This window comes from Notolabrus celidotus, chromosome 4 (genome assembly GCF_009762535.1).
Source record: "Notolabrus celidotus isolate fNotCel1 chromosome 4, fNotCel1.pri, whole genome shotgun sequence".
In the NCBI taxonomy this organism is placed as follows: domain Eukaryota; kingdom Metazoa; phylum Chordata; class Actinopteri; order Labriformes; family Labridae; genus Notolabrus; species Notolabrus celidotus.
The window spans coordinates 287,576-306,815 of record NC_048275.1 but is presented as its reverse complement, the minus strand read 5'-3'; the positions used below and the strand labels follow the sequence as shown (position 1 = coordinate 306,815).

The following is a 19,240-nucleotide window of genomic DNA, read 5'->3' as shown; positions in this document are numbered from 1 at the left end:
TGGTTATGTCTGTATGACAGGATGAATTGTTGGTTATATCTGTATGACAGGATGAATTGTTGGTTATGTCTGTATGACATGATGAATTGTTGGTTATGTCTGTATGACATGATGAATTGTTGGTTATGTCTGTATGACAGGATGAATTGTGAGTTATGTCTGTATGACAGGATGAATTGTTGGTTATGTCTGTATGACAGGATGAATTGTTGGTTATGTCTGTATGACAGGATGAATTGTTGGTTCTATCTGTATGACAGGATGAATTGTTGGTTATGTCTGTATTGTATAACCACTAATCATCACTCCTGATGCACAGCTCCCACTGCGCTCTCATTATGTCTCTTACAGCCTCAGTCGATGCTTCCTCAGATATTTCCACGCTCCTGGAGGTCACCATTGATTTTGTCAGACTCTCCACAGTGTTTTTTGGAACAGTAATTTGAGCCCTGTGTTTGCCCTGTAGGAGTTCACTGAAGCATGTTCTCTGTTGTGAAAAGTCAATAGGAAGTCTTGACCTTCTGTAAATGTGTTCAGCGATGCGGTGTCTCTTTAGATTTTGGCTCAGACACAAACCCTGAACCACATCCTTGAAGTCAGGGCATCGGGAAACTCCTCTTCTTACAGCAGGTCTTTTTTTAGGTCTTTAAATGGATGCAGGCTGTTTTTCATTTGAATGAAGCCACACAGAGACAGCAGGATGAGATCATGTCTGTCGTCAGCTGCTGTGCTGCAGTATGACATGAGCAAAAGGAGCATCAAATGAATGCTTCCAATAGATGACTGAGTTATGATCATGATCATGTGATTGTTTCCAGTAAGTACTTTAGAGTCATTCTGAGGTTCTTTATTCTCCTCCTCTCTTCAGCTCACAGAGAAATATTCTCCTCAGCACCACACTCACTGGGTTTGTTTTTACATTTTCTGTCTTTGTGGAATAAAATCAAATGATCTGACTTTCATCAGGATGGAGGTTTGACTGAAACGGAAACATTTCAATCTTAATATGTTCTTTTCAAACTTTGAGGATCTGCTTCTTCTGCCTCCATCTAAGAAGAGTCTTTACCTGCAGACTGAGGTCAGGTCGTACTGAGTAGACTGAGGGGTTTTGATTCACTACATGAGAAAGTAATTGGAGATAAATTGAATAAATACAGCAAAATGCATCAATGCACAATTATTACAAAGGTCTGTCAAGACTTACATGAGTGCTCAAACTGCAACCTCAAACATGTGGACCCTGAACAGAACACAGCTGTAAGACGCGTTCAGGGGTTCAGAGATCTGCTGATCAGTTCAGGGAGATTTGGGCTCAAAGGTTTAAACACACAAATGTGATCTGATGAATCAACAGATCGAAGAGCCAGAGGATGGAATAACAAGAAGGTAGTTATGAGTAAAATACAGAACTCTCCATCAGCAAAGAGCTTTACTCAGAATGTGAGGAGTTTGTTTATCTACTGGAATAAAAGCTGAAGTTTGAAGTTTGAAAACTGAGGACCACATGCAGATCAGACACTGAACTACACACAACACCTCCTTTAGCTAGAAGATAAGATCCTTGGTGGCACAGTGAAGATCTGCTCTTCTTCTGAAAGAAGGAACAGACTCTGAGCTGAGTGATTTGGATAAAGTTGAAGTCTGACGACTCCAGAGAGTTCTGGTTTCATGAAGTTGATCTCAAAACTCCAAATGATCATGGTGGCACGATGTGCAGAAACTGGACTGTCTGTTTAAGTTTGATGTGATTCAGATTCTTCTTCTGTTTCATGACAATGAAAAGACAAACCATGCACTCTGATCCTGGACTGCTTCAGTCCATGGTTTCAGACATGCTGTTATTTTAAATATGACACAATGATGAAATACAAACTTTAAATGATGAATCACTTCTCATCAAAGTATCTGATTCAAACTAAATATGTGATCTTAATTTAAATATTGATCAGTGAGTGGATCAGTAACACATCAAACCTGACTCTATGACTCCAGTACTCTAACATGTGACTGCAGGTCGGACTTGTAGAGGAGTCTTCACTCTTACTCTCTTTCTCTGATATGATCTGAACTCTCTCTCCTCCCCTCATCATGCCTTCATTTCATCTCCTCTGTCCTCTCCGTGTCGAAGCTTTCAGGAACTTTCTGAGGATCGTTGGTTCATGAGTTTGCATTTGCTCTGCTTGTGTGTCCAGCTCCCAGTGAGTGGACTCTCCTCAGTGCGCATGGCACAAAGTAACACAGCGGTACTCAAAGGACATGGAAAATCTTCTGGTAACAGAGGACTACCTCAGAGAAGGACGCGCGGGGAAACTGCCTGTTCTCCACCAGCTGCACATCCTGAGTGTCTCCCTCAGTCTGCAGTTTTCCTCCTGAAGGGTCGGGATGCTGAAGGGTCGGGATTCTGAAGAGTCGGGATGCTGAAGGGTCGGGATTCTGAAGAGGCTGGATGCTGAAGGGTCGGGATTCTGAAGAGTCGGGATGCTGAAGGGTCGGGATGCTGAAGGGTCGGGATTCTGAAGAGGCTGGATGCTGAAGAGTCTGGATGCTGAACAGTCAGGGTGCTGAAGGGTCGGGATGCTGAAGGGTCGGGATGCTGAAGAGTCTGGATGCTGAACAGTCAGGGTGCTGAAGAGTCTGGATGCTGAAGGGTCGGGATGCTGAAGGGTCTGGATTCTGAAGAGTCTGGATGCTGAACAGTCAGGGTGCTGAAGAGTCTGGATGCTGAAGGGTCGAGATTCTGAAGAGTCTGGATGCTGAACAGTCAGGGTGCTGAAGAGTCTGGATGCTGAAGGGTCGGGATGCTGAAGAGTCTGGATGCTGCAGCCTCCGGCTCAGAGCGAGGAGTGATCTCACTGTGCGCGCTGACAGGATGTAATGTGCCATGAAGGCTGCAGCAGCAGACTCTCTGTGAGCTCGGGGAGAGAGGACTCTGTGTGAGGACATGGTCTGGATTTAACTCTGTTACTTGCTGATTTCCGTGCATCTTTGTGGTCCTTTGTAGAGAGAGGTTTTGGTACAGGGACCAGCAGGATTCTGAGACCACTGCTTGCTTTCACACAAAGAACGCGCCCGTTTGGATCCGAGCTGCAGTCCAGTTTAAAGAACTGCATTGCAACAACTGTTCAGGAGAATGAGTCTAACATGGACCTGTGTGTCTGCAGCTCCCCTCGTGAACTCTTCCGTGGATGCTCAGACTTAAATCCACAAGTGGGGCGTTTATTCCGTGATCTCTCTTTACTACGATGGGACAGCGTGGAGGGTTTAGAGGAAACGTTTCCCACAGAGGACCAGTGAGAGAGCAGGACCGGGACTTCCAGAGGGAACCTGCAGACCAGGACTGCCAGAGGGGACCTGCAGACCAGGACTTCCAGAGGGGACCTGCAGACGAGTGAATGCCTGCTCCGATGTGGATCTGGTCGCTGTCCGCCGCGCGCGTGGTGCTGAACTTTGGATGATGTCGAGCCAGAGACTGAAGGACTGCCGCTCCCTGCACCTGAACGAGGACAACGGCCGCTTCGCTCTGCTGGCCCTCCTCATAGTCCTGTACCTGCTGTGCGGAGCGGCGGTCTTCTCGGCCATAGAGAGGCCCTCAGAGCTGCAGGCTCACGGCCGCTGGAACGGGACCCTCCACAACTTCAGCGAGACCTTCAACATCAGCCTGCGGGACCTGAACTCCTTCCTGCGGGAGTACGAGGCTGCCATCGCCGCAGGGATCCGGGCTGACGCGCTGAGGCCACGATGGGATTTTACTGGAGCCTTTTATTTTGTGGGAACTGTCGTGTCGACTATAGGTGGGTCACTTTACTCATCCTCCTCTTCTTTACCTTCACTTTACTCATCCTCCTCTTCTTTACCTTCACTTCACTCATCCTGCTCTCCTTTACCTTCACTTCACTCATCCTCCTCTTCTTTACCTTCACTTTACTCATCCTCCTCTTCTTTACCTTCACTTTACTCATCCTCCTCTTCTTTACCTTCACTTCACTCATCCTCCTCTTCTTTACCTTCACTTCACTCATCCTCCTCTTCTTTACCTTCACTTTACTCATCCTCCTCTTCTTTACCTTCACTTCACTCATCCTCCTCTTCTTTACCTTCACTTTACTCATCCTCCTCTTCTTTACCTTCACTTCACTCATCCTCCTCTTCTTTACCTTCACTTCACTCATCCTCCTCTCCTTTACCTTCTTTGATCTCTGGCATGGTGTCCTCTACACTTTTTAAATGTTCTATCATATAAGGCATGTTTTAAAATTAAACTGACAGCACATCAATACAACATTAAACACAAGAATACTCCAGCTCTCAGTTAATTAGATAATTGGATTTATGGAGGTTTGGGGTCAATTAAGACACAAGCAAGACACAGATGAGCAGAAACAATTCAACAGATCATATTAATATCATCTGTTTGTTAAATAATCAGAACCGAAAGACTCTCTCTCTCTCTCTCTCTCTCTCTCTCTCTCTCTCTCTCTCTTCTCTCTCTCTCCTCTCTCTCTCTCTCTCTCTCTCTCTCTCTCTCTCTCTCTCTCTCTCTCTCTCTCTCTCTTTATCTCCCGCTCTCCCTCCATCCCTCCCTCTCTTTCTCCTCTCTCTCTCTCCCTCTCTCTCGCTCTCTCTCTCTCCTCTCTCTCTCTCTCTCTCCCCCTCTCTCTCTCTCTCTCTCTCTCTCTCTCTCTCCTCTCCCTCTCTCTCCCCCTCTCTCTCTCTCTCCCTCTCTCTCTCTCTCCTCTCTCTCTCTCTCTCTCTCTCTCTGTCTCTCTCTGTCTCTCTCCCTCTCTCTCTCTCCCTCTCTCTCTCTCTCTCTCTCTCTCTCTCTCTCTCTCTCTCTCCCTCTCTCTCTCCTCTCTCCTCTCTCTCTCCCTCTCTCTCTCTCTCTCTCTCTCTCTCTCTCTCTCTCTCTCTGTCTCTCTCTCTCTCTCTCTCTCTCCCTCTCTCTCTCTCTCCTCTGGTTTTCATGCAGAATAACAGATTCACATTCTGTTTTCAGTCATGTGTTACATTTTGGCTGAGGGGACTCTGGCTCAGGCAACATCTGACTCTCCTGCATGCCAGGAACAGCACACTCATCTCTGGCTATAGGACAGCACCCATGGGTGCCGTCTCTTTTCTGCCACATTTCCATTCAAACCGTCAGGAATGTCAATGAGAGCCCCGTCTGCTCCCCCTCGTTTAACATTTACTCCTGCTATAGGTCAGAAAAGAGCAAGTGTCCCTCCCAGGGCAGCCCGGGGGCCAGCGCTGAGCTGCCCTGCATGCCTGATGGCCCCTGTCTGCACCCTCTCAGCCCCTCCCTACAGGAGTGAGTGAGTGAGTGAGTGAGTGAGTGAGTGAGTGAGTGAGTGAGTGAGTGAGTGAGTGAGTGAGTGAGTGAGTGAGTGAGTGAGTGAGTGAGTGAGTGAGTGAGTCCAGGTGATCATGTGAGCTGACAGTCTCTGTCTTTCTCTGACCTTGCCCTGAAGACACAGACACACACAAACACACTGTGATCCTCCAGCTCCTCCTCTTAATGAGGACAGTGATGAGGGGAGGGATACAGAGAGGTGAAGAACATTGATGAGGGGAGGGATACAGAGAGGTGAAGAACAGTGATGAGGTGAGGGATACAGAGAGGTGAAGAACAGTGATGAGGTGAGGGATACAGAGAGGTGAAGAACAGTGATGAGGGGAGGGATACAGAGAGGTGAAGAACAGTGATGAGGGATACAGAGAGGTGAAGAACAGTGATGAGGTGAGGGATACAGAGAGGTGAAGAACAGTGATGAGGGGAGGGATACAGAGAGGTGAAGATCAGTGATGAGGGATACAGAGAGGTGAAGAACAGTGGTGAGGGGAGGGATACAGAGAGGTGAAGAACAGTGATGAGGGATACAGAGAGGTGAAGAACAGTGATGAGGGGAGGGATACAGAGAGGTGAAGAACAGTGATGAGGGGAGGGATACAGAGAGGTGAAGAACAGTGATGAGGGATACAGAGAGATGAAGAACAGTGATGAGGGATACAGAGAGATGAAGAACAGTGATGAGGGATACAGAGAGGTGAAGAACAGTGATGAGGGATACAGAGAGATGAAGAACAGTGATGAGGGATACAGAGAGATGAAGAACAGTGATGAGGTGAGGGATACAGAGAGGTGAAGAACAGTGATGAGGGATACAGAGAGGTGAAGAACAGTGATGAGGGGAGGGATACAGAGAGGTGAAGAACAGTGATGAGGGATACAGAGAGGTGAAGAACAGTGATGAGGGATACAGAGAGGTGAAGAACAGCGATGAGGGGAGGGATACAGAGAGGTGAAGAACAGTGATGAGGGATACAGAGAGGTGAAGAACAGTGATGAGGGATACAGAGAGATGAAGAACAGTGATGGGGTATAGAGAGGTGAAGAACAGTGATGAGGGATACAGAGAGGTGAAGAACAGTGATGAGGGATACAGAGAGATGAAGAACAGTGATGAGGGATACAGAGAGGTGAAGAACAGTGGTGAGGGATACAGAGAGATGAAGAACAGTGATGAGGGATACAGAGAGGTGAAGAACAGTGATGAGGGGAGGGATACAGAGAGGTGAAGAACAGTGATGAGGGGAGGGATACAGAGAGGTGAAGAACAGTGATGAGGGGAGGGATACAGAGAGGTGAAGAACAGTGATGAGGGGAGGGATACAGAGAGGTGAAGAACAGTGATGAGGGATACAGAGAGGTGAAGAACAGTGATGAGGGATACAGAGAGGTGAAGAACAGTGATGAGGGGAGGGATACAGAGAGGTGAAGAACAGTGATGAGGGATACAGAGAGGTGAAGAACAGTGATGAGGGGAGGGATACAGAGAGGTGATGGTGGGCTGATGGAGGGATACGTAGAAGTGATGGGGTACAGAGGCGTGATGGGATGCTGAACAGTGATGGGTGGCTGAGGGAGGATGGATCCATGTGAGCAGGAAACCTGTCTGAACTTTATTCACTGTAACCTGTCAGGAGAGTTTTATTGGCTCGTGCTCTTCCTGGTCTCAGACACAGAGATGCAGAGCGCTCAGGTTCTCTCAGCTCACCTCGTCACAGGAACTACAGCAGCTGTGTTTGCATGTCTGAGGCAGGTTAACTGTGTTTGTGCTCGTCATGCAGCAGTCTTCCCTCAGCGGATCAGATAAACTGACTCAGCTGCCCGGGGGCAACAAAGGAGGATGTCTGTCTGCAGTTTTTGGTCTCTTTCTTACACTTGCATGGATCTCTGTCTGGATTTCCATCTCTCTTTGATGTCTTCCTCCGCCCCCCCTTCCCTGAGGCTTGTGTGCTACTTTTCCAACACACTTGTGAGCTGGTGATATAAAAGGGATTTGGGGGGCCTCCCTTCACATCTCTATCAGCCTGGCATCCCTCTGTGAACTCTACACACTCCTCTCCAAACACATCCCTGCTCTGACTCTGCTGAGGCTTCAAATCAGCGCTGACACTTTGCTCCCCTTGATGTGTGTCCACCACATCACTTTGAAGAATAAAGTGAGGCTGTGGCCGGTTCAGGGACTTGTTTACAGAGAGCTTTGGCTGGATTCACTGCTCGTTTGAGAAGCAACTGGTGTTCTGTTTCCCAATTTTAGAAAAGGCTGGAGGAAACACAAAAATCACATAGCAGCTTTTGTGGAAGTAGGATTTAACCACATGTTATTTCAGCTCTCATCTGAGAACGATTTACCCCGGGAGCCAGGGCCTCCAGTGCAGCCAATAGTTATTAAGATAAGTGATAACAAGGACATCCAGGCCGGGACTTCATTTATCTGGGGCATCGGTTCGGCTCGCTCGGTGGAGCGGGCGTCCCGTGTGCAGAGGCAGCAGTCCTCGTCGCCCCAACATAATTTAGTGTGTGTCAAAGCCCCTCTCTCTATCTGCCCACGTCTCTGCTGTCTCTGGAGACATCCTGTCCCACAGACACAAAGACTCTGTGTATCTTCCTCTCTTTATTCTTTACAGTCCAAACATCAACTTCAGAAGACGGAGTGTAGACCTCTTTATAGATGAACCTATGACCGTGTGTTATCAGCACCTTAATGCACACATACTCATAGAGATGTGTGCATCTGAAGGTTTCTTCAGACGATACCTGGTAGGTCTCAGGACAGCATCTAGACCTTTGTGGTCCACCGCTTGCATGAAAACATATTTCTGCATATTGCGTGCAGAAAAGTGGACAACACTCAGAATCAGAGGCTGAGTCTGTGTTTCTCTCCAGGGGGGTTACAACATAATCCAAAATATACTTCTTCATAGAATGTTAAATGGAATAAAAGGCATGGATCCATTTTAGCTAAGTGGACTGAACACAGCCTCTTCATGTGGAGCCTGGTGTGTTCATGTTTTCAGCTTTTCCTGAGAGGTGCTTTAAATTGGTCCTACCTGTCTGCCTCCACACTGGCTCTGATCCTGATGTCTGCGAGAGAAGGGAGGGAGGAAAAGGAAAGCATTAGCATCACTTCACACCATTAGCAGAGCCGTCTGATTACCAGCCCCTTAAACAAGAGGGAGTGTAAGTCCTCCCTCTGGCATTGGAGTCTCTCTCAGTGTCTGCAGTCTCAAACCTTTTCCTCAGGTTCAACAAATCCCCCCTGAACGATGACACAGGATTTACAGGACACTGCACACCTCGCTTACCATGTCTCCATTAAAGGGACATTGCACTTTTGCTGCTTAGCTCCTAACCAAGCAGCAACATCCACTCCTGAGAAATGAAACCAAGGCTGAAGTGCTAAAAACTGCAGGTCCTTGAGTGCAGCATGGACTGTCGTTATAGGCTTCAAGAGTCCACTTCAGAAACCAGCGGGTGACGTCCCTGAGACTACATCCATGTTTTATCTGCATATGTGAACATGCAACTCATAATGGGAGTCAATGGAAGCCTGAGGGCGCGAATGATTGCACCCTAGACTGTAAATACATTACCGATCTGTAATGCATAGAACATTTAATCTATCATTTAATTACACCTGCTTCATTTTTCAGTATAACCTTGACTTTAAAAAGAAAAACCCTTTTACATATTTCAAACTGACTCTTAAAATAATGGTCTGCGTTCTCCTTGTGGAGATGGTCTGGGCGGTACCCTATAGAGTCCTCTTTAGACCGGCCATCCCTGCTCAGAATACAAACAGGGACCAGGACACTTCCAACACCACCGACAGATCCTGCCTTCAAATCAGTCCTTTGAGATTAAAACATTCAAATCTAATCTCTGTTTTCTCCAGCTCTTCACATCTGATGTGCAGTTTTCAATTACACCCGATAACTGCTTCTGAACTTTTCTTCAAATCACAAGAACTTTGAATAGATTCAAAGCCTGGCTGCCCTCAAACTGAACATATTCAAATCTACATTTTCCTCAAAGCACTCCCAGGACTTTAAAGTTGAAATATAAAGTTTATCCATGACCCTGAAAATAGCACTGGACAAAAGCCCTGATCACACTCCTCTGGAGTCTTTATTCAGAACACAGTCTCTCTCTGCAGACGCTCCGGTGTCGTGGAAATGTCTCAGCTGGCAACAAAACAGGAAGTGCCGTTTCCAAGGTCAAGAGCCGGCTTTCAGCCTCAGCCTTTTATCCGTGTGGTGGCGTATGGATGAAATCTTAACTTAGAAAGGTTGGTCATTCAGTCGGTTCACAGCTTTAGATCAGACTGATCTCAACATGTTTCAGATGTAAAGCTTCAGAACAGATTTCACCGTCTCCAGAGGAAGAATCTCACCGACTCTGATATAGAGCATGTTTAAAACAACCAGGGATGACCAGAGTACTACAGGTCAGTAAACAAAGCAGTGTTTATGAAACATCTGCATCAAATTAGAAAATATTAAATATCAGATATCATCTGATGAATGATTCAGCATATAACTACATAAGGATCATAGTCCCCAGAGGATGAATCATAGTCCCCAGAGGATGAATCATAGTCCCCAGAGGATGAATCATAGTCCCCAGAGGATGAATCATAGTCCTCAGAGGATGAATCATAGTCCCCAGAGGATGAATCATAGTCCCCAGAGGATGAATCATAGTCCTCAGAGGATGAATCATAGTCCCCAGAGGATGAATCATAGTCCCCAGAGGATGAATCATAGTCCTCAGAGGATGAATCATAGTCCTCAGAGGATGAATCATAGTCCTCAGAGGATGAAACCTTTGGTGATACTTTCTCTTTAATCCTATGAGTGAAATATTTCAACAGCTCTTTGAAGACTTTTCAAAAAATGGAGTACTTTGGTTTTTGACTGAATGTGTGTTAAAGTAATTGAAGTTCTTTATTTTTAATCAATGCTAATCACATATATTTTTAATTAGCATTACTAATGCTAAGCAAATATTTGTGTGCTGAAATATTAAAACACAGGGAGCGACTTAAACAACACGTGTTCACCTCGGTGTGTAAAGACATGCTGACCCAGAGGCCAAACCTGGTACTGCAATGAAAAGATCCTGCTTCCACAGAGACCTGATCAGATCATCTGAAACATATATTCTTTAATGTTGTTCAGACACCATGAAGTAAAAACTACTCAATAATCTTTGTTTTATGGAAGTTAAACACCTGGAGGTTTCCTGTTTGCATGATGTCATCCTGATGACTGAGAGGGTTCAGACGAGGCCGACTCGACCACGTTCATTTGAACAACCTTTATAATAATAATAATACATTTTATTTAAAAGCACCTTTCTTAACACTTAAGGGTACTTTACAGAGGGATTCAAACACAGTAAAACTTTGACACAAACACTAACGTCAGTATAAGTTTACATGCCCTGTAGAGTGAAGTGCACACACACACATGCATGCTGTGAGGTGAAGTTACTGTGTGTTGGCACTGAGTGTGAAAGCCTGTTGATGCTTCTCCTGAAAGGACTATAAAGCTCATAAAGCAGATGAAACACACACTGACTGCTCCTTTACATAAAACCTTTCATTCATGGTTAAACATGTCAGAGGTAGCTAATGCTCTCACCTGTCACCCACTGCAAAGCTTGAGTCCACTTCCAAAACCAGGAACTGCCAAACAGAGCTGCAGGTTGCCATTGGCTCATGAGGAGGAGTGCCAAGTGGAAGGTGCCATGTGTGAGGGAGGTGGAGGGGTGTTTTCACAGAGGAAATAAGGAACTCTCTTTAAAGAGCAGTTTGAGATGAACTTTATGTAAAGGTATTTGGACTATGATTCATAAATTCAGCTGCAGATGTTCAGAGTTTGCAGAGCAGGAAGGAGGCTGTGATGAGCTAATTGATTATAAATCATCTCTTCCTCATGCTTGGTAGAGGCCAGCTGACATATAAGAGGTGTCTGGATGTTCTGGGGTTGTTGTTGGTTGAAGTTAAAGTCCCATCAGTTGTCATACTGAGCTGTGAGAGCCTGAGTGTCATCATGTAGATCTCTGCCTCTAACTTTGGTTCACACGTCTCTTCCTTTGTCAGTTTTATTCTTATCTCCTCGTCCCTCAGGCCGGCTCTGCACGTACTGCTGCACACGTTTGTTTCTAAACTTAAAATAAACACACTTGGATTGCAGCTTGGAGTTCTGCCTCAGTTTTGAGCCAAATCAACTCGGCCGTCCTCACAGCTCTATTTAGAACTCGTCAGTGCTTACTCTGCTGTCAGAAGGCCTGTTTGTTTTTGCATTGTTCTTGGATGTGGTGCGTACTAGTTCCTCCACCTGCAGTCCACTGATCAGCTGTTCCAGTCTGCAGCCTTCAAAAAGACAACAATACAACCAAACTAAAAACTGAGTTCATCTGACAGCAATGATGAGATGTACTGAGGATACAAGAGGAACCCTTTATGAGCTGGAGTTTACAGAGGAAGAAGAGACTGAAGGAGAGGAGGTTCTGTGTCTAACTGGAGGAGAGGCCTGGAGTTACCTGGTGGTGCAGGTGTGTAAACTGTGAGCCCGTGAACCCAGAGAGCTCCTGCTGTCAGGACGGGGACTTGGCTGTTTTACCCACTGTCCTCCATTTCCAGAAGTTAAATCAGAAAAGCAGAACAGACCGTGGAAATGTGTTCCCCTTCACCTTTTTCTTTATGCACAGAGACACAACCCGTGGTCTGAACAACATGTCAACATTATACATATATATAAAACACACTGTGTGAAGACTGAGCTGAAATAACAAACTCTACACACATCACTGTGTTCACTGGGGAATGTGAACATTTGGTGCTTCAAACTGTCAAACTGGGATGTAAACATGGCAAATCATAATATTTCATTCACCTATACACCACAGACACAGTTCGCTCCTCAGTGTGCTGAAGACGTCAGAGGATAGTGCTAAATTGGATGCTTACTGACGGTCAAGTGAAGCACTGAAGAATTCCTAAACAGAGCGTAAACTTATACTGAAGTTAATGTTTGGGTCTGAGTCTCTTAACAATAGTTAAATGATGTTCCTCATACAGTCCTGCTTCAAAAAAGAGAACTACCCCTTTAAAGTCTGAAGGTTTAGAGGTTGGGTCAGTGAGAGAGTCACAGTGTGTGTGTGTGTGTGTGTGTGTGTGTGTGTGTGTGTGTGTGTGTGTGTGTGTGTGTGTGTGTGTGTGTGTGCTGGAGGTCATCTGACGAAGTATCCCACATTAGTGATAAACATCATCACAGTGTTAGCATGTCAGCTTTGATGCAGAGCTCCTCTTCGTCTGAGTAAACGTCACTGATGGTAAATCGACTGCTAACAGCGTCTTAAAGAAACTCCCGGCCCTTCACACTCCACGCCTCATTCCCCCTGAATGCTGCCCTCCAAAGTGCCAACATGCCCATCGGGATCTAATCTATGTCACTCTCACACCGACGGCTCCGCCCAAGGACACGTCTGACACGTCAATCAAACCGCTCTACCTCCGAGCCGCAGTCCACCCGGAGCTGCTGCTGACAGGCCGACAGACTTTAACTGGTTCTGTCTGGTCTCTGAAGCTGAGTGGAAGTCTTGGGGTTGTTTGTTGTCAGCGTCTAACTCTGGGTTGTGTTGTCCTGCCCTACATTCTCTGTCACAGCTCTACTGACTCCATAACGAGGGCACGAGAGTTTGTTTCTATTAATAAGGAAGCTATTCTTAGCGCTGGAGTCTGATTGATAACTGATGACTGCCAATTAGGACGGCTCTCTGTGGTCGTTTGGGGGCCTCGGGTCTGATTGTTGCTATAATGACATTTTGGAGAAATACTGAGTCCCGTTTGAAGTGGTCCAAGGGGGACACTCGTCTACACTTCAAGTGTACTTACTGATGGCTTTTTAAATCTGAGACTGTTAACATGTGAAGATGGAGTGAGACAAACCAGTCTCCAGTTTCTATGTGATGTTCAGGTTTGGAAGGTTTCTATGTGATGTTCAGGTTTGGAAGGTTTCTATGTGATGTTCAGGTTTGGAGGGTTTCTATGTGATGTTCAGGTTTGGAGGGTTTCTATGTGATGTTCAGGTTTGGAAGGTTTCTATGTGATGTTCAGGTTTGGAGGGTTTCTATGTGATGTTCAGGTTTGGAAGGTTTCTACGTGATGTGCAGGTTTGGATGTTGTTCCGGGTTATTTGTTTCCTGGGATGGACCCCCCTCGCCTCCTCTTTGCCCCTGGCAGCCGCTGCAGCTCAGAGAAGCCACAAAAGCAGACAAAGCAAAAAGGACAGTTTAACAAACCACACAGAACAGACTATGGTGCAGTTTGTCTGTTAAATAAGATCTATTTTAACTAACTGGTAAAATGAGGAGAGATGTCAGGACCGGGTCCAGTCAGGGAAGATGAAATCCTCCTGCTCCGTGTGTGCAGAGATGTGCTGAGGCAGGGAGCTCCTCCCTTTAGATATGCTGGGACAGGCATGGGCTCTTTCCTCACAAAGCACTGATTCCAGGTTGAACTGTGAGATTCAGAGGAGCCTCATTAAGCTAATTGCTTCACAGTAAAGTACAGAGTAAGCTGAGACTGTAAGGAGAGGTGTTAAAGAAACTCAAGGGTTTCCCTTCATGTGAAGTTTGTAATGTCAAAGCAGATCCTTTTGGAAGTTCCCCTGAACATGTGGCTTAAAGCTGCAGTTATCAGTGATTATATTGAGTGGTCGTATGTAGGGACCTTAGTGAAGCTGTTCCTGTAACAGCAGGCTGGAATCTTCAGCAAATGATCTTTAAGAACACCCTGAACACTACCTTTAATGCACCAAACATCAGACGCACAAAGTCTGAAACAAAGAGTGAACATAAGAAGGCGTTCAGCAGCTGGAGAAGGACAGATACTTCCTTCTGGCGAGACAGAAACACAACTCAGCTTTGAATGCTGATGTCATGTGAAAGTTGTGTTATTGATGTTTAATCCAAAAGGCAGCCAGGTTTGATTGAAGTTTGGCCTTACATTGAAAAGCTTTTTCAGCTCAGATCTAAAGAAGCCTTTCAGGATGTGTTCACACTTCTTCTTTGTGCCTCCGGGCGTCTAAAACAGAAACCCTGATGTGAATATCTGTCCGGTGAAGGCTCATTTAGGATTCCTTCACATATAAAAATAGACAGAGCTGCTATTCTTTAACTGTTGGTGTTACTTTTATTATTCACTTTTAACATGGAAGTTCATTTAAAGAAAGATATTAAAACCTTTATAGTTAAACTCTATTATGTGTGGCAGCAGACGTCTACACTGAGCTGGGAGCCTGTTGACGTGTCAGTCATGAACGACTCGGCTCTTTAAACCAGGTATCTGACGTGAACAGTTCTATGGAGAGTTGTTTAGGAGCTTGAAGAGCCGGTCTTGTGATCTGGATCTCTAAAAAGAGCCTGAACTTCCATCACTCGGATCACGTCTGCACGCTGAGGAGGGGATGTGGGAGGGTGATGAGAGACTGTTCTCACAGTTAATGTCTTTTCAGCAGATTAACAGTTAATGAATACATGTTGGATTATCTGTGTCTACCTCTGAACACTTTAAATGATATAACCGCCACACATACTCCCACACAGCCTTAATGAGAGGTTGGAGGTCAAACAATGCATCCACCCGAGAGGGCTGGAACAAAGCGGTCTCACACAGACCACCACTTTCATTTCCAAAGGCCATGTGGGTATGAGACACCAAGCTTAATTAAACCCCAGGACAGTTTAAAGGGACCTTAAAGAAAAGTACGTTTGCTGCATGGCTCAATATGAAGATGTGTTTCCTCTCCTGTCGCTGGATCCTTCCAGTCGATACGACATCACACTGACAGCCCTGCAGGAGTCAGTCAATCTGGAGTTAACATCTGAACCTGGAAACCTCATTAAAGCTCCAGTCTGCAATTTATACTTGAGCCTTTCTGTACGCCGTGACTGCAATCCATGAGGGAAGAAAACAGCATGTGGTGCTGTTAAAGACTTTCTGTTAGTCTGTCCACCCGATTCATCAGGACCATCTACTTACCAACCTCTGTGCCGGCACGTGATCACTCCACCTGCACACTCCACCTGTCACTCCACCTGCACACTCCACCTGCACACTCCACCTGCACACTCCACCTGCACACTCCACCTGCACACTCCACCTGTCACACCACCTGCACACTCCACCTGTCACTCCACCTGCACACTCCACCTGCACACTCCACCTGTCACTCCACCTGCACACTCCACCTGTCACTCCACCTGCACACTCCACCTGTCACTCCACCTGCACACTCCACCTGTCACTCCACCTGTCACTCCACCTGCACACTCCACCTGCACACTCCACCTGTCACTCCACCTGCACACTCCACCTGTCACTCCACCTGCACCCTCCACCTGTCACTCCACCTGCACGCTCCACCTGTCACTCCACCTGTCACTCCACCTGCACACTCCACCTGCACACTCCACCTGCACACTCCACCTGTCACTCCACCAGCACCCTCCACCTGCACACTCCCTGCACATTCCACCTGCACACTCCCTGCACACTCCACCTGCACACTCCCTGCACACTCCACCTGCACACTCCCTGCACACTCCACCTGCACACTCCACCTGCACACTCCACCTGTCACTCCACCTGTCACTCCACCTGTCACTCCACCTGTCACTCCACCTGCACACTCCACCTGCACACTCCACCTGTCACTCCACCTGCACACTCCACCTGCACACTCCACCTGTCACTCCACCTGCACACTCCCTGCACACTCCCTGCACACTCCACACTCCACCTGCACACTCCACCTGCACACTCCACCTGCACACTCCCTGCACACTCCACCTGCACACTCCCTGCACACTCCACCTGCACACTCCACCTGCACACTCCACCTGTCACTCCACCTGTCACTCCACCTGTCACTCCACCTGTCACTCCACCTGCACACTCCACCTGCACACTCCACCTGTCACTCCACCTGCACACTCCACCTGCACACTCCACCTGTCACTCCACCTGCACACTCCCTGCACACTCCCTGCACACTCCACACTCCACCTGCACACTCCACCTGCACACTCCACCTGCACACTCCACCTGTCACTCCACCTGCACACTCCCTGCACACTCCACCTGCACACTCCCTGCACACTCCCTGCACACTCCCTGCACACTCCACACTCCACCTGCACACTCCAAACTCCACCTGCACACTCCACCTACACACTCCAAACTCCACCTGCACACTCCACACTCCCTGCACACTCCCTGCACACTCCCTGCATACTCCACCTGTACACTCCACACTCCCTGCACACTCCACACTCCCTGCACACTCCCTGCACACTCCCTGCACACTCCCTGCACACTCCCTGCACACTCCCTGCACACTCCAGCTGCACACTCCACCTGCACACTCCCTGCACACTCCCTGCACACTCCAGCTGCACACTCCACCTGCACACTCCCTGCACACTCCCTGCACACTCCCTGCACATAAGCCTCTTCAATCAGATCAAACTAGTTTGGTTCTGTGCACTTGTTTCTAGTAGAGCGTGCACCAAGTGTACCAATGCTGCGCTCTTTTTGCAAAGGCAGATCAGTGTAAGTCTCAAAACTGCAAGCTCGCTGGTAGTCCTGGCTTACCCTGATGGATCGGATGCAATCATCCACTCCAAGGCCGCTGTAGAGTGTAACTTTATTCCAAATGTGTCACAAACCAGATATTTACAAGATGATGACGGATAGCAAACTAAAAGACAATACTTTATACTTCTGCGTTGCTCGTACCCAGCAGGGGTTGACACGGACATGAGCTCCACATACTTGTGCGTCGGTGTGTCTGTGTCACGCAGCAGTTCTCCTCCTAAACTCTAGAGGGCAGTGTGGTCTCTCTGATAGCCGGTCACCTGTTTCCGACCCCGCTACGATCTCTGTTTCCTTTTCCTCAGAGATTCAGAGCATGTTCTGTTAATCTACAGCTGATACATGTTGCTGTTTATCATACAGACATGGTTACATGAAGAAGAGAGAGGAGGAGAGGAAATACACAGACGATGATCGGGACCAATCACAGGGCTTGTAGTCCGTGTCTAAATGAAACAAGCGTAGTTACATGTTGGAGGAGGACCCCGTCAGCTACGTGTGTAGGCCTCTGCGTAGGTACAGGAGCTACGTGGACCTCTGTTGTAGGGTACGCCATCGATTAGGAACACAGCCTCCAAAACACCCGAAGTGTCGGGTTAGAAAAACAGATCTGAGTTCACCTGAGAGGTCGTTTATCGTGACAGAGATGAAGTTAAAGAAATACAAAGCAGCAGTAGCTCTTAGCACCGATGAAGCGATGAGTGCCGTTCTGCAGATTTGATGACTTCAGAAAGTTCAGCAGAGACGGTCTAAAGCTGAATTTACAGCTCTTGATGTATGACGCATCTTTTTCTGAGGAAGGATTTCAGCAGCTAATGGTGTCTTTGGAACAGCATCCAGAGCTGCTCTCCTTTAAAGACGAACCCTGCCTGCCCTGTGACGTCCTCTCTACGCACACTCACAGTCTGATCCACGTCCGAGACAGAACCTTGACTCTGTTCCAGAGTCCCTGTTCCTCCGTCTTTGCAGAACTGGACTGAGACTTTGAGTCTTCCTGCCTGTGTTTGGAATATCGGGTTCATGTGCAAAATGTAATGAAGTTCTAGAGCCGCCACATGAGGCACATTAGTGTTCCCCTCCAGTGAGAGGCCATGCATCATCCTGTCTTATTTAGTGTAACTCTGCACCATGTAGAGTCAGAGGAATCACTGGAGATGATACAGACTCAGCAAGGAGTCTGCAGAGTCCAGATAATTGCCAATATATGTGACCTTATCCCTCCTGTACACCGGGCCAGAGAGGACATGCCTGTAATTGTGTGTCAGGTTTTGTGTCCTCTGCATCACAAACTAATTATTCTGTGGTCTCAAAGTAAAAACAAAGACGCTGCTGAGATTAGAAAGTCATTATTCAAGATCGGAGGAGCAAAGAGATCTTCAGGGCAGGAAATCAGAACCTTCAAATATAATGAGGAGGATAAACAATGTGTCTGATAAACCACATCCTCTCCTTTATGATGCTGTGACTCAGACTGAACTAAACAACGGTTCATCTTCCTCATCTTCCTCATCTTCCTCATCTTCCTAATCTTCCTCCTCTTCCTCATCCTCCTCATCCTCCTCATCCTCCTAATCTTCCTCCTCTTCCTCATCCTCCTCATCCTCCTCCTCTTCCTCCTCCTCCTCCTCGCCCTCATCTTCCTCCTCTTCCTCATCCTCTTCATCTTCCTCATCTTCCTACTCTTCCTCATCTTCCTCATCTTCCTCATCTTCCTCATCCTCCTCATCTTCCTCATCCTCCTCCTCTTCCTCATCTTCCTCCTCTTCCTCATCCTCTTCATCTTCCTCATCTTCCTCATCTTCCTCCTCTTCCTCATCTTCCTCATCCTCCTCATCTTCCTCATCCTCCTCATCTTCCTCATCCTCCTCCTCTTCCTCATCTTCCTCCTCTTCCTCATCCTCTTCATCTTCCTCATCTTCCTCATCTTCCTCCTCTTCCTCATCTTCCTCATCCTCCTCCTCTTCCTCCTCTTCCTCATCTTCCTCATCTTCCTCATCTTCCTCCTCTTCCTCATCTTCCTCCTCTTCCTCATCCTCTTCATCTTCCTCATCTTCCTCATCTTCCTCCTCTTCCTCATCTTCCTCATCCTCCTCCTCTTCCTCCTCTTCCTCATCTTCCTCATCCTCCTCATCCTCCTCATCTTCCTCATCCTCCTCCTCTTCCTCATCTTCCTCATCTTCCTCATCCTCCTCATCTTCCTCATCTTCCTCCTCTTCCTCATCCTCCTCATCTTC

General features: G+C 47.2%; 1 protein-coding gene across 1 annotated transcript in view; it reads left to right on the top strand.

Annotated features, from left to right (window-relative positions):
• Positions 1-3,451: 3,451 nt before the first annotated feature.
• kcnk12 (potassium channel, subfamily K, member 12) overlaps positions 3,452-19,240 on the top strand; it is a 35,731-nt gene continuing 19,942 nt past the window's right edge. The window contains exon 1 of the mRNA XM_034682414.1: positions 3,452-3,791. Coding sequence (XP_034538305.1) covers positions 3,452-3,791 — 340 coding nt within the window. The remainder of the gene's footprint in view (positions 3,792-19,240) is intronic.